Source organism: Heterodontus francisci, chromosome 31, assembly GCF_036365525.1.
Source record: "Heterodontus francisci isolate sHetFra1 chromosome 31, sHetFra1.hap1, whole genome shotgun sequence".
NCBI classification, from domain to species: domain Eukaryota; kingdom Metazoa; phylum Chordata; class Chondrichthyes; order Heterodontiformes; family Heterodontidae; genus Heterodontus; species Heterodontus francisci.
In genome coordinates this window covers 51,884,009-51,900,571 of record NC_090401.1, presented here as the reverse complement: position 1 = coordinate 51,900,571, position 16,563 = coordinate 51,884,009, and the positions used below count along the sequence as shown (strand labels likewise).

The 16,563-nt window shown below is 40.6% G+C and overlaps 1 protein-coding gene across 5 annotated transcripts in view; it reads right to left on the bottom strand.

The window, feature by feature from the left end:
- The window catches only part of epb41a (erythrocyte membrane protein band 4.1a), a 185,431-nt gene extending 170,658 nt beyond the window's left edge, over window positions 1-14,773 (bottom strand). For 2 of the 5 annotated variants that reach the window (XM_068011575.1, XM_068011580.1), the window contains exon 1: window positions 14,431-14,771. In XM_068011575.1, the coding sequence (XP_067867676.1) occupies window positions 14,431-14,453 (23 nt within the window). In that variant the 5' untranslated portion in view covers window positions 14,454-14,771. Of the gene's footprint in view, window positions 1-14,430 lie in introns of all 5 variants that reach the window. The other 3 variants (XM_068011576.1, XM_068011581.1, XM_068011582.1) reach the window with 3 other exon arrangements.
- Window positions 14,774-16,563: the final 1,790 nt, after the last annotated feature.

The window sequence follows — 16,563 nt, the reverse complement described above, 5'->3', positions numbered from 1 at the left end:
TTTCATGCGGCCCACCTAATACCCTGGGGTGGCCATGACTGGCTCCCTGCTGTGTGTCAGCCTCCATTCTCCGGGTCTGCCCCAGACAGTGCGTGAAGCCCATGTCAAAATCAGAACACACTCTTTAATTGGCTCTCAATGAGTTCTTTAACAATCTTAATTACTGTGGTTATATAGATCAGGCAGGATCTCAAGGCCACCCTCCCCCTGCCCTGATGAAACTTGCCGGTGCTAGGAACGGCATTGGGAAATCACCATGCCGGGAGCTGGTATTTTCAACCCCGGCACGCCTCTGTTCCCGCCCCGGTAGGACCCGAAAATTCAGCCCCTAATCTGTCTGGTTCAATTTTACACTAGCTAGTACAGCTACCCATTTAGTCTACAAGTTAGCTTTCTCCAAACTACAGAGGCAGTTTAGGAAGTTTAACTTTTAAATACTCTATTCAAAGCCATTATGTTTAACTGAATAGTCAGTGCAGGTTCAAAAAAATAATTTACACATTTACAGAAGAGGAAAAGTTGAGCAAGTTTAGACAGCAAAAGTATTCCCCTTCCATGCCTGAAAGTCTGCCAGTGCAACATTTAAACTATATTGTTAAAATGTGTTTCATTCTATTCTTTAATCCTCATTTGCTTGCAATTCTCACTGCAAATAGCAAAGGTTAATCAAATACTGAATGGTAAACAAAGGCTCCATTAAATGCAAGTTCTATAGCACTACTTGCAAAAGACCGAGAAACCAAAACATTTTTTCTAAAACTAATTAGGTTGTTTTACATCCAACTTTACAAATAAAATGCAGGCTTTTCAGAGCTCTCTCAATAAAGTTTTAAAAAGACCAAGTTAAACTTCTGAAGGATAACAACATGGTTCCTGAGGGCACAGCAACTGCTCAGATAGGAAACGAAACAAGCTGCTACTTTAAAAGATTCTCTTTCAAAAAAAAAGTTCAGCTTTCAATATCCTGTATCTTATCCAAATTGCTAGTCTTTATTTGCAAGCCTCCAAAGTGCTGGCAGGCTATGTAGGTGAAATTTTCTTTGGGGTGCTGGGGGTGGGGTGGGGGGGGGGGGGGAGGTGGGGAGGGGCATCAATTTTGTCTTCAGCCAACAACCACACTTTCTATCAGGAGGAGTCACTGAACAGTGATCAGAAAGCATGAACCCCAGACAATTGTTAGTCTTACATTCCACAAGCTCTGGAGCATGTTTTACTACTTTGATGGTGCAATAAAACTGCAGTGTTGTTGCTTCCTAGTGGCTAATTTTAGAGCCCCATGTACCACCCTGACTAACATTAACTAACATAGCAAAGACTGAGAACTGATACTGGGATCATCTAGTCTCTATGGCCCTGATAATTACTGGGGTAAACTTCTGGAGCAGGGGTTGGGAGAGGAACTATGGTTGGGAAACCCTGAAGTGTCAGTTTGCCTGCGCCAGGCTGCGCCAGTAGGTTTCGTAATGGGGTGGGGAGCGGGAGAGTGTGGGAGGAGGTGCTGTTTGACAGATCAGGGTGTTTAGAGTTAGTTTGTTGGACATGGAAGAAGCAATCCTGCTCCTGGTCCATAAGCAGTGCTATAGAGGCATCTATCATGATTCCAGCTCTTCTCCCTTCCTTTTAACTGCCAGGTTCCTGAAGGCCAGGGAAACCAGGCCACAAAAAAGGTTAAAAAAATAGAAACCTTGTTAAGTAGGCTATGTGCCTCCATTTTAACAAAAGGTTTCAATGACCACCCCGCCTGCCAAGAGCAGATTGGTCGCCCAGCCTTCATTCCATCTCCATTAAAACAGGAAGTGGGTGAGTTCGAGGTGGTTTTGGTTCATGTTTAAAATTTAACAATTTTACTTCCCACATCATCCAAACCCACCCGTTTTGGGGAATAAAATTACCCATGATTCAGTCAGACAGTACCTTTATTATCTGTAAACATCCAAATTAAAGCTCTGAATATGTGAAATAATGATCTCTTCCAAATAATTTTTTTTTTTTAAGATTGCACAAGCATGAAGATGATTTTTATCCTCAGCGAGGCTTACTTTGCTGGACCTTGGCTTACAATTTCTCCCATGTTAAAAGAGCAAGGTACTTAACATGGAGTGCACTTCATTACAACAAAAATGGTACTCATGTTGAAGAACTTGATTATAAGGTTGGACATGGTTATATGCTTCCATGAGGTTCATGCTTTCTGATCACTGTTCAGTGACTCCTCCTGTGTGGAAAGTACGTGTGGAATGTAGCATCAGCTGGTTACTGTAATAACTAGGGTTACATTGGAGACTTGCACCGCCAACCATGAGGTAAAGCAAACATTAATTTGCCTGTTTTGTCTACTGTTCGACTCACCATCCTCCTGACAATTTATCAGACGGTTGCTCATAAGTAGCATATAACCTATGTACAAACTTGTTATAAAGGGCTTACACTGTAAATGAATGAAAATCATGGACAATTTCTACCCATAACGTATCTTTTCTTTCAAGTAAAGCTCAATAATTCCAACCCAAAAACCGAGTGATTTTAAAATGAATATTCAGGATAATTGTTTTTAAAATTGATTTGTGATTTTTTAAAAATTCTTCATTATTCAATTAAATCAATTTACAATGGCCAGCCACCAGCTTCTTTTGCTCATCTTCATTCACTTCTATTGATTTGAGTCTCAGCTCCGTTCAGGTGGTTTATTGTGAAGCCTAAGCTCCTGAAACGTCTCCCATCCCCCACCACCCCCTGAGCGGGGATATGCTTTTAATGCATTGACACTGTTCCATTGAAACCAAGCAGAGAAAAGGAGAAAACACAGACAGGTGCAGGCTCTCATCAGTTTACTAGCGTACACAAGGGTCTTTCCCCTCAGAGGTAAACTGTAGACTGCGCCAGTTCCAGAGTCACTTGATGGGGCTGTGCAGGGTGGTAAACATTACAGACAGTGCTGGTTACAGCTTAAGGAAATAGAAGAACGGGACAGAGTTTAAAAAAAGTGACAGCATCAATATGATACAAGAAATAATTGCCCACTTCTCATCAAAATCTGATACAGAAATAATTATTACCCTGGCTCTCTTCCCTGCCAATGGACGCCTGAAGTTCAGCCCTTTGTGTGTGGAGTGTTTCCTAATTTTACTCCTTAAAAGGTTTGACTCTAATTTTTAGAATATGCCTTCTAGTCCTAGACTTCCCAACCAGCAGAAATACTTTCTCACTATCTACCCTATCTGTTCCCCTTGCGATCTTGAAAACTTTGATCAAATCACCTCTGCAAGGAATGCATGCACCATTATATCTTAATTCTTAATTGAGAATTATAGAGGTGGCCCCACCCTAAGTAGCACTACTTTTCTGATACAAGAAATATACTGTTCTTAGTCATTAAACTACAGCTCTGTAACTGCCTTTGATTACTTGTCCATAGCCACTAAAGGGGCGGGGAATAGCAAAGGATCAATTAAGCTACTGTATAAATTCCACACAGCACTTCAACAATAAAATACCCAATATATAGTTTTACAACTGAGGTGGGAGCTATGTACTGTCAATTCAGTCCCAATACTCCACAGGTCGCAGCATATTATTAAAGTTTTCCCACCTAACCGGAAATCAGCCAAATTAAACACTTTATTAATCCCAATAAAATACACTAAACCAGGTATCTTTAGACAACAACTAATTAACTATTTCTTAATCAACTAAATCTCAACACTTAAGATAAATTTGTGTCTAATGATCTAATAACTTCTTATTTAACCCAAGCACCCCCATGCACATACACACATACATTCAAAAACCAACAATGGTTAACTGGTTTTAAAAATGGTGTTTCTTAGGAATAAAATAAGCAACTGGGTTTTAAGTCCTGGTGAGTTATGTTCCCGGTTGATGACGTATCCCAGAATAATCAGATGCCACTCGAAGTCTCCAGGTGAATTCGCCGAAACAGTCTTTAATAGATAGGTAAAGCATTTCAGCTGCAGCAGTCGTCACACAGTCCTTTCAACAAGAAGCACAGCAATAGGTCTACTTGGATTTTAAAATTGGCAGTCTTTTGGTAAAAACTTTACTGAGAATTCCAGCAAACACAAATAGGCAATAGGGAGAGTCATTTCTGTAACAGTTTCGAAGTAAAATAGAATTTTACTACCTTCAACAATGCAAATTGTTCTTTTTCAGGGGTTTATTCCTCTTTAGGCAAAAACAGTCTGAGCTCAATGTAGATTTTCTCTGCTGAGAAATAGACAGCTTCTTTTCAGTGTACAGCACACTTCGTTTGTATTCAGTTCAAACTGGTTTTAGCCAGTGTTTACACAGTTAAAAGTTACAGTACACCAGGTGACCTCTCTCTCTCTCTCCTGCTGTGGCCTAGGAAACAGGTGCGGCTGGCACACTGTGCCCCCTTAGTTTTTAAAGGAACACTGTCTTAAACAGAAAAAAAACCCCACACTTCCAGGACAACAGTAAGCAGGCTTCCAGATTTATTTATTTAGAGATACAGCACTGAAACAGGTCCTTCGGCCCACTGAGTCTGTGCCGACCATCAACCACCCATTTATACTAATCCTACACTAATCCCATATTTCTACCACATCCCCACCGGTCCCGATATTCTCCTACCACCTACCTACACTAGGGGCAGTTTATAATGGCCAATTTACCTATCAACCTGCAAGTCTTTTGGTGGTGGGAGGAAACCGGAGTACCCGGCAAAAACCCACGCAGACACAGGAAGAACTTGCAAACTCCACACAGGCAGTACCCAGAATTGAACCTGGGTTGCTGGAGCTGTGAGGGTGCGGTGCTAGCCACTGCGCCACTGTGTCGCCCACTGCGCAGATAGATGGGCAATGAGCTATCAGGCAATAATAAAGAAAAACACCTGTTCAATCAGCGGATGCAGTGGGAGCTATAGGTCGAAAGATTGCTGGAGGTGAAGGCTCAAGGCCTTGTGTTAACCACATTTGCAACTGGGCCCCTGATTGGTGTCTGCCTGGAGCTGTGCGTTGAGCATCCAGGACCACAAGTTGGGCATCAGGAATGTGGCCTCTGCAAATTAAGGCTGTGCAGCATGGTATTTGGCTATGGATATCAGTGGGAAGCAGCTGGCCTGTACTTGGTACAATAATGTCAATGATATTCACTCAAGCGTTAAATTGAAAAGGCAGACATTTGCCACCCACCACTGGCATATAGTGGTACACAGCTGCATGAGCTAACACACTCAACTGCAAGTCTCAAGTGGACAGGTTATTCTAACTGCACTACAAGATGAATATAAATCCACCAATATACATACAGATGCATACATCCCAAATAAACTCCACAGCAAAAGCACTTAGAATGCCTTTGCTCAACTCCGGCACAGAGTTGACGAGCTGGAATCTGAGCTTCGGACACTGCGACACATCAGGGAGGGGGAGAGTTACCTGGATGCTGCATTTCAGGACACAGTCACACCCCTTAGATTGACTACCTTGAATTCGGCCAGTGGTCAGCGACAGGAAGGTGTGACTATGAGTGAGGCAGGTAGAGGGATCCAGGAGGTAGTGTTGCAGGAGCCTCAGCCCTTGCCCTTGTCCAACAGGTTCGAGATTCTTGCTCCCTGTATGGATGAGAGCAGGGACTGTAGGGAGGATGAGCAAACTGACCATAGCACCATGATACAGGGAGCCATTCAAGTGGGGGGAGAAAAGAGAAATGTAGTCGTAATCGGGGATAGTATAGTTAGGGGCATTGACACTGTTCTCTGTGGCCAGGATCGAGAGTCTCGAAGGCTATGTTGCCTACCTGGTGCCAGGGTTCAGGATATCTCATCTGGGCTGCAGAGGAACTTGGAATGGGAGGGGAAAGACCCAGTTATCGTGGTCCACTTAGGTACCAACGATATAGGTTCTGTTGAGGGAATATGAGCAGCTAGGGGCTAAATTAAAAAGCAGAACCAAAAAGGTAATAATCTCTGAATCACTACCTGAGCCACGAGCTAATTGGCACAGGGTCAAAAAGATTAAAGAGATAAATGCGTGGCTCAAAGATTGGTGTGGGAGAAATGGGTTCAAATTCATGGGGCATTGGCACCAGTATTGGGGAAGGAGGGAGCTGTTCCAATGGGACGGGCTCTACCTGAATCATGCTGGGACCAGATTCCTGGTGAATCGCATAACAAGGGCTGTAGTTAGGCTTTAAACTAAATAGTTGGGGGGGGGGGGGGGGGGGGGGAGGGGGTGGAGGGTTCAGTTGCATGGAAAGTTAGGAAGTCAAAGTTAAAAGGAGAAGGTAGGAATGCAGGTTAGTGATGAGGCTGATTGTTACCAGAAAATAAAAGGTAGGGACAGAACGTATGAACGTCATATTGCACCAAGGAATCATACAAGAGTAGGGAAATTTGATAATAGAACAAACTTAAAGGCTTTGTATCTGAATGCACGAAGCATTCAGAATAAAATTAAAGAGTTAACAGCGCAAATAGAGATGAATGGCTATGACTTGGTGCTGATTACTGAGACGTAGTTGCAGGGAAACCAGGTTTGGGAATTGAATATCCAAGGGTACTCAGTAGTTCGGAAGGATAGGCAGGAAGGAAAAGGAGGTGCTGTAGCTTTGTTAGTAAAGGAAGAGATCAGTGCTGTAGTGAGAAATGATATAGGCACTGGATATCAAGACGTAGAATCAGTCTGGGTAAAAATAAGAAATATGAAGGGAAAGAAGTCCCTGGTGGGAGTAATCTATAGGTCCCCAAACAGTAGTTCCACAGTGGGGCACAGTATAAACCAGGAAATACTGGGGGCTTGTAAGAAAGGTACAGCAATAATTATGGGTGATTTTAATATGCAAGTAGACTGGATTAATCAAATTGGCAAGGGTAGCCTCGAGGGAGAGTTCATTGAATGTATTAGAGATTGTTTTTTGGAGCAACATGTTGTGGAACCAACCAGGGAGCAGGCTATTCTAGATTTGGTATTATGTAATGAGGTGGGATTAATTAATGATCTCATAGTTAAGGATCCTCTCGGGAAGAGTGATCATAGCATGCTAGAATTTCAAATTCAGTTTGAGGGCAAGAAACTGAAGTCCCACATTAGCGTTCTGGAGTTAAACAAAGGTAATTACATAGGCATGAGGACAGATTTGGCCCTAGTGGACTGGGCAGGAAGACTAAAAGGTAGGACAGCTGATGAACAGTGGCAGATGTTTCAGGGGATATTCAATTCCTCCCAACTAAAATATATTCCAGAGAGGAAGAAAGATTGTAAGAGGGGGAAAAAACATCCTTAACTTCCTTGCTTAGCCATGGATAACATAAAGACAAAAACTAAGGCATACTATGTTGCAAAGGCCAGTGGCAGGCTGGAAGATTGGGCAACTTTGAAAGATCAATAAAGGATTACTAAAAAAGTAATAAAAAGAGCAAAGGTAAATTATGAAAGAAAACTAGCACAAGATATAAAAATGGATAGCAAAAGCTTCTTTAAGTATATAAAAGGGAAGAGAGTAGCTAAAGTGAACGTTGGTCCCTTGGAGGATGTGACTGGGGAGTTAATAGTGGGGAACACAGAAATGGCAGAGACACTAAATCAGTATTTTGCCTTAGTTTTCACAGTGGAGGACACCAGTGCCATCCCAATAGTAACAGGTAATGCAGAGGTTATAGAAAGGGAGTAACTTAGAACAATCACCACCACTAAGGAAAAAGTACTGTGCAAACTATTGCGATTGAAGGCAGACAAGTCCCCAGGGCCTGATGGCCTACATCCTAGGGTCTTAAAAGGAAGTGGCAGTGGAGATAGTGGATCCATTGGTTATGACATTCCAAAATTCCCTGAATGTGGGGAAGGTTCCAGTGGATTGGAAAAATGCTAATATAATGCCCCTATTCAAAAAGGGAGGGAGGCAGAAAGTAGGAAATCATAGACCAGTTAGTTTAACATCTGTCATTGGGTAATTGTTAGAATCCATTATTAAGGAAGTAACAACAGGATCTTTAGAAAGTCAAAATGCAATCCAAGATGTAACTAGTGGGGTGCCAATGGGTTTGATCCTTGGGCCCCCACTATTTATAATCTATATTAAATGACTTGCATGCAGGGATAGAAGGTACTATAGCCGAATTTGCAGATGACACTAAAATAAGTGGAATAGTAAGCTGCAATAAAGAAATAAGAAATTTACAAATGGATATGGATAGGTTAGGTGAATGGGCCAAAATTTGGCAGATGGAGTTTAATGTGGAGAAGTGTGAGGCTATCCATTTTGGTCAGAAGAATAGAAAGGCAAATTATCTAAACGGAGAAAAACTTCAGAGGGATCTGGGTGTCCTCGTGCATGAATCGCAGAAAACTAGTATGCAGATGCAGCAGGTAATAAGGAAGGCAAATGGAGTTTTGGCATTTATTGCTAAAGGAATAGAGTATAAAAGTAGGGAAGTGTTGCTGCAACTGTACAAGGCATTAATGAGACCACACCTGGTGTATTATGTACAGTTTTGGTCCCCTTACTTGAGGAGGGATGTAGTTGCATTGGAGGCAGTTCAGAGGAGGTTCAATTGATTGATTCCAGAGATGAAGGGTTTGTCTTATGAAGACAGATTGAGCAGTTTAGGCCTTTACTCTCTAGAGTTTAGAAGAATGAGAGGAGATCTAATTGAGGTACATAAGATGATTAAGGGGATTGACAAAGTAGACGTAGAGGATGTTTCCTCTGGTGGGGTAATCTAGAGCGAGAAGTCATAGTCTTAGGATAAGGGGTGGCAGATTTAAAACAGAGATGAGGGGAAATTCTGTCAAAGGGTCGTGAATCTGTGGAATTCACTACCCAGAGTGCGGTGGATGCCGGGACATTGAGTAAATTTGAGGAGATAGACAGATTTTTACTTAGTAATGGTTTGAAGGGTTATGGCGAATGGGCAGGAAAGTGGAGTTGAGGCAGAGATGAGATCAGCCATGATCGTATTGAATGGCGGAGCTGGCTTGAGGGGCTGAATTGCCTACTCCTGCTCCTAGTTCTTATATTCTTATGACCAACTGTTCCACATGGGCACCAAAAGAGATATACTGAATTTAAAAATCTATATTCTGGGCCTCCACTTACTAGCCAAAATCAAAACACCTACTGTGCAAAGTTTACACCAAGGCATTTAAATAAAAATAATGCAAGGCCAAAATACAAGTTTTTGAACACCAACTTCAAAAACGTAACAAATTTTAGTTAATATATAGCTGATCAGTTCAGACTCCATTGCTCTAGTTACTGAACAAAAATAAAAATCCACATTTGCAGTTTCAGTACTTCCATTTAACAAATATATACACTTGCAATGTCACAATGTAAAGGTATATCATTTTTTTTTTAAAAGTGTATTCTGTAGCGTACTTCAGAACTTACAAAAACAAGGACACACAAACTGCCTGATTATACATGTGGTTATGTGATAAACTGATTCGAATGTTCATCTTGGCTTAATTGGATCAGATTGACATTATATAAAAAAAACTGTATAAATGCTATTTGATAATGAGACCCGTACAATGAGAGAAAACAGAAAGTAGGTGTTGTAGCATATTTCAGGTCAAAATCTTTAATGCTTAGTTGCAAGTATTGTGAAATGCTATTACTACACTTTGAAGTTCAGGTATCTTTTCTCAAGACTGAAGTTGCCTGTCAGTATTGATGCTAACAGACCTGCTGTGCATTCTAGGTGTTTTCTGTTTTTATTCCATTGTTCTAGTTCAGCTACAGAAGTCACCCTCAAGAATTCTTTTACGTACAAGTAAAACTTATGTTATGACTCAGTTTAATTTCTGACTCAATACCGAAGATGGAGAAAGGAAACTGAAGGACTTTGACTCACTGAATTAGTGTAGATGCAGCATGATGCCGTACAGTGTTTGCTGCAATAGAAGTTCTAATTATGTCTGTCAGGTGACCTTCAATCAACTGGGCCCTGATCTAATGAAATTTAAAAAGCTGCAATTTGTCATAGGAAATGAGGTTTCATACAATCATTTTACATCAATTCTAAAATACTTATCTTTCAGGAGGGCTCTTGGCCCTGTTATGTCCATGGTGAACAGTCATATTGGTACAGTTGTAACTAACTGCTTTTATTTCCATATCTAACACATTCCCAAAGAATAGCAAAGTAATCGAAGACAAGACTAAGTTGTACAATTCGCTTACTCCCATCATGGGGGCCACCTGAAGTACCATTGCAAGTTGCAGTTAACTTTCCGTACCAAGTTCTACTTAAACTACAAATGGCATTCAGACAGTAAATTGTTACAGGGTTTCACAGATTACAATTTAAACATTGGTATTTACATAATGGGTGTTCCTCAACTGTAGAAAATACTGGGAAAACAAGAAACAAAGACCATGGAAAAAGACCAGTTTTAAACAAAAAAAACCTCACCACTTCAATAAACACAGACAAATAGGTGTTTGGTTGGCATCCTATTTTAATGAACGCAAGACAATCTAGAGTGAGAAAAGATCATTTAACCCATCAGCCCACCCCATTCATAGCCCACGTATGAATACTCTATCATAGGCACCCCACACCACCTGTTGATTCCTGCTTTAAGAACACTACGTTTTGTCTCCATCTCCTTTGAAACAAAAAAAAAATCAGTATGAATATTTCTATTAACCTCAAGCCATCTCATCTTAAAAAGCGGTAACTGATCTAAATCACCCATCTTCTGAGGTACACTGGGCACTTTACAGGACCGAAAATGATGGGCTTAAGCCCGTTCATACGTTTGTGCGATATACAGCAAGAAATGATCTGATCAGGGTAGCCATTGTTATGCAGGATGCCTTTGATTCACCCTATTTTAGCATCAAGCTTGCCCTGGAAGGGTAATGTATCCCAAAAATTTGAGCAACAGGTGAAGCCTGCTGTTTCATGCTGCTACTATGCAATAGCAACATGTGTGGTGTTCGCACTGACAGGATGCTGCAGTCAAGCCAAAAAGTTGTTCTGCCCATCACACAAATGAGTCATGTGATATATGACTTGCAATGCTGGTGTGATACTAGGCATAGATCGTACATCCCAAAGACTGGCGGATTGTATCAAACATGTCACTTCCACTGTTCGCAACAAGCAAGGTACAGTCCATACCCAACCAGCCTGTGATTGCAAAACTCAAGTAGTGTCCAACATTAGATGTGATTCCATGATTAGACAACATTTGCTAAATAATCCTCAGTGTGCCAAGAATTATGCTGACAACCAATTTAAGATTGTCAGTCGGGCTCAGTGTGACACATTTGCACGGACTAGAAGTTACATATATTAATACACAGGGCCCTGTTCTTTGCAGACAGAAAGAACATGTATACATATTGCGTCTTTTTCAATTAAGCAAAATAACTGACAGCCATTCGCTGGTTCATTCTTCAGGGCAATGCTTTGACCAGAGTCAAGCTGCCTGGTTTAAATTTCAAACAAAGCTTGGCAGTTGACTGTCAGTCACCGTAAACTGGTGCATGCTTCATGGCAACACCTCCACCAGAGTCCACTTGCCAACCAATCAGCACACTCTTCTCAGAGTATATATTTGCTGCTTTCCCTTACATTAGTATTCTTGCGATTGTCCTGATGAGTGCAAGATGAAAAGCTTCAACAAAATGTCTTTGTTTTCAGCAATGCTCAAGTTCTGCACTACCAAACAACTGCTTATCCATTAACAGATTGAAATATGAACATTCCTTTACCGTAGCTGCGCGTGCACACGCACACACGCGCGCACGCACACACACAAAGGCTAACTAAAAAAGAAAGAGATTTTCTCTGCAAAGCTCTTTTACAAAAAAAAACATTGGCCAAATACTTGTTAATTCTTCGAGAAAACAAATGAAATATCTTGTGTCCCAAAATGGCACACAGTCTGGCATCCGAGTACACAAACAGGTCACTGGGATCTTTTCTGGAGCAGTCCTTTTCAGGCGGCGTCGAGAAATAAACTATTCAACTTTCCAGGAGCTCCTCAGGAGAAACGCGGCATTTCAGAAAGACAAGAGGAAGGAGGCAAGCTGGGTGCTTCTCTTTTGGCAGGTTGATCTCCAACTGCTTTCAAAAAACAGTCCACACCTCAACTGAACCAAAACAATATCTCAGAAGCGAAACCAAACAGCAAGTCAGAACCACCTGACCCTCATAAATCGTGACACGTCACTTCTCTGTAAACATCTCCCCCAAGTCACCAAGATTTCTGTTTATGGAACTTGAGGCACAGGACTTCCAGTAAAGGCTGTTTTCAAACAAGACTTCAAGTGTCCTTCTGGTGACCTCTTTTAAAAAACAAAGTCCAACATCTATGGAATTACTTCAGTTCTCCAATGAATCCATCTCCACAATTATAACACACGAATCCTCAAAAAAAAAAAATTTTTTTTATAAGCACCTTCATAACAAAATCCACTTAAAACTCTAGAAATGCACTATTCACAGAATCACACTCTTATGAAAATAAATTAAAACCCAAAGTATTACTAGCAAGTGAGATTTTTGACAAAGCAATAAATTGCACACAACATTGAAATCCTAGGTGCAAAGAAAGTGTATTTCCTCGGACTCTGAAGAAACCTTCTCAGTTCTGTTTTCCTTTAAAATCATTTACACATAGAATTTTTTGGAACTGAACAATGCTAAAACATCACAATAACTTAGTTACAAGTTTCGATTTATGGTTTTGGTTTGCTGCTGTTTTGTAGGTTTCTTTACCAAACTACAAATAAAACTGATGCAAAATGCACTCAGGACAAGAATACAGAGCTTTTGAAAAGAAATGTTACCAACAGAAACATGCATGTAAAATTGTACCCAGTTTTTAAAAAGAATGCAAGTGAAAACTTGCTTTAATAAATTGTGTTTGATGCTAATATTAAGCATTTTCAGTGTAGCATAAATTTAATGCAAAAGAATTAAGCTGAATTGTAGGGTGCTGATCTGAAAGTATTTTTGTTAAAATATAGATTACTTAGAAATCAAGATAAAATTAAATGGCTGCTTTAGTTTAACTCTATAAAGGCACTGTTTGAAAACCCTTATAAAAATCTCCTTTAACCTCATCTGCCTCTGTGAGAAGGCCACAATTCCTGGCATAAATATAGTGAATGCCTTCTTTCTTCAAACATACCTCTGCATTCTTCTGGTGATCATTTTTAGATTTTGGACAAATACCAGTTTGGTTGAAATTTAGATTTCAAGGATGGTAGTAGGGGCTCTTTAAATGGTCTCTGTAGTCCTGAGTTTTTTTTTGGTGGGGGTGGGGGGGGGGGGGAAATAAAAATCAAAATTAGCCAAGGTTCATTCTCCTCATTCCATCCAGCAATCCCTGTCAGAAATGCAGGCTTGCTTACACTATCTGGTTCAGCAGAGTTGCCGTCTACCAACATTCACTATCAAGATTCATACATGAACACCAGTTACTTGGCCAGGTCCCAGAGGTAAACATATACCTGTGAAACCATGTCCCAAAGATTCAACATGAAATGGAGGGCTCAGAGAAAACTGAATAAAAAAAGGCATCTACACAATGAGAATACTTCATCTTTGACATCCAGTACTTTCACACAGCATAGTAAATGTTTTCATTGTACTGCCATCTCGTGGCTAAGACATATATTTAACTGTACATACAATATATACAGGATTCTAAATTAGATAAATTTTCAAGTAACACCTGACTATTCATTTTAACAAAATGAATTTAACCAAATGCTTTCTCTTACCAAATAGAGCTCTTCTGAAACTTTATGCCCCAGTCAGCAACACAGGGTTCATGAAAACTTTCACTGCACCATTTCAGCTGACTTTTGTCTAATACTGGATAAATAAATTATTAACTATCCACACCAGTTAGGTGCCTATTCCATTGATTCAAAAATATGACATCAGAATTTTCATGCATGTCCAACTGCTCGTTTTTCTTTTGTTAATTGATCCAGGTTGAACTGAAATTACAGAATGGTGCACCGAAAAGAGTAAAAAAATAAACCCTTTAGCCTTTCATTTCTCTTTCACATTTGCCCATCAGTTACAACAAAATAATGTCCATGTATTGCCCTATCGAGAGGCCACTTCAAGTAGAAATAATGCATCACAACTTATTTCAGTGTAGTTATAACACCGCATCTACCCAACAATGTGGAAAGTTATCTCTGCTCAACTACCAGCCTATCAGTAAAATGATCAAAAGTCATAAATAGTGCCATCAAGCAACACCGACTCACCAATGCTCAGTTCAGGTTCTGTTAGAACCATTCAGCTCCAGCCTTCATCATGACCTTGACATGCACATGGACACAAGAACTAAATGTCAGAGGAAAGATGGGAGTCACTGCCCTCAACAGCAAGTAAGCCTTTGACCAAGAATGGCACCAAGGTCGTAAAGTCAAGTAAATAGAAAAATCATTCAGTAGCACGAGTCATACCTGACATATGGGATGGTGAACATAGTTGTCAGAGGCCAATCATTGCAGGCCAGAGATCATCAGGGCAATGTCCACAGCTCAACCATCTTCAGCAGCTTCACCAATGGCCTGAAAACTCTTTTCAAAATTTCTCTATAATGAAGCAGACTATGCCAGCCGACAGCAGAACCTGGATCACATCCAGGCTTGGGCTGATAACTGGTGGGGAACATTTGCACCAAATAAATGGTAGAAAACAACCATCTCTATAAACAAATGGGCAACTACCTCCTGCCAACCTTCAACAAGTCCACAGGGGTCACTGTTGACAAGAAACTTTGCTGGGCCAATGGTCAATGCTATGGCCATAGGAACATGGCAGAGTCTGGGTTCGCTGAAACAGCTGGCTCACCTTATAACTCCTCATTGCCTCTCCACTATATACAAGGCTCAAGTCAGGAGTGTGGTGGAATACTCACCATCTGCCTAGATGGGTGCAGCTGCAACAACATTTGAAAAGCTCAACACAATCCAGACACAGCAGGCTGCTTGATGACACCCCACCCCTTGAATTCAATGTACTTCTTTCCAATACCGTGGTTCCAGCACATACTATAATCAAGATATACTGCAGCAACTCACCAATCTTACTTTAACAGCACTGAACTTCTATTACAGAGAAGGACAAGAACAGCAAGGTTATGGGAACACCATCACCTCCCATTTCACCTAAAATCAGAGGACATTCCTGACTTGGGTATATAAAGGCCATTTTTTCCATCCACACTCATTCTAAGTCCTGGAATTTCCTACCTAACACAATTATGGGACCAGCATGATAAGAACTTCAGTAATTCAAGGAAAACACAATAAACATGACCTTGTCCATGTTACCCACATCCAAGAACAAAATTTAAGAGTGAATCTCTACCAGTAGATGGTAATTTAGGTTTGACAATCTCTATTTCCTGCCCCCCACCCCACCTTTCATTGCATGTACATTATACCCCTTCCTCAATGCTCCAACTAACCACTTGGTATAGTTTAGTAATGTAGTGGTACATCAGCAAAGTAGCCACTCTTCATGCGTGGCCTCAGACAATGAGCACTGTAAGCTATTTGCTGAATTTGTCATCACCCAATACTCAGACACCAGACATACAATCCTAGTAGGGACACAGCAGTAGTAGGAGGAAACCTGGCTTATTTTTCTCCTCATTTCAGCTATCTCAGCACAGACTGAAGATCCAGCCAGGAACCTTCCTGGTCTGTATTGAAAAATTCAACACTAACCACAGTGCATTCATGACACACTGTGCAATAAGGAGCTCATCCTCATCCTATTGCATCCCAAAGTGGTGTTGCCCAACCTCTGGCTATGCATCAGGGAAAGCTGAAGATCCATCAAGTTGGTAAGTCTGTGGACTTTCTATGGAATAACTACTTGTGTCCAACTACTTCACAAATATGCTCTCCAGTCCATCAGAAAAACATCTATATTTGTGACTGTAAACACCTGAAGCACCTGAAATGTTATTTAGGTTGTGTTTTCACTATCTTTTATAGGAGAAAGTGCTACTGATCAGGAGATGTTAAGTACTGGAAATATTAAATTGCAACATTTTTATACAACAGTAACATAATGTAAGAGTTACATGGAACTGAAACATGAATTGATACAGTATCCCTGGGAAAAAAAAGGAAACATTTGTCAGTTGGAAAAGATTAACCACACAAGTTTAATGGCAGTGAGCGCGAAGGTTATTAAGAAACAGACCAAGATATGTATTACAGACAAGGTTTCTGCAATACATGCTTGGATTATATCCAATAACAATAAAAGGTCTGTGGATAATCAAGGCGAGGACAACTAACAAAATAAATAAATAAGAGGACATGAACTGCCACACGATCAAGTCAGATGGTAGATCCCTATAGCTTCAGGCACTTCATTTTATGGAATGAGCAAAGCATTGACTTTCAAAAGATTTTTAAAAATCCCTTACACGTACAATTCCCTGGCTGAAACCACAAGCAGCAACTTTACCCAGTATCTTATATTTATTGGCCATGAGTATAAGAGACAGGATTTCACTGGTCATAGCACTCTGTTTAATTAACCAAGTTAAAAATCCTAATTCCAAATCTCCCTGA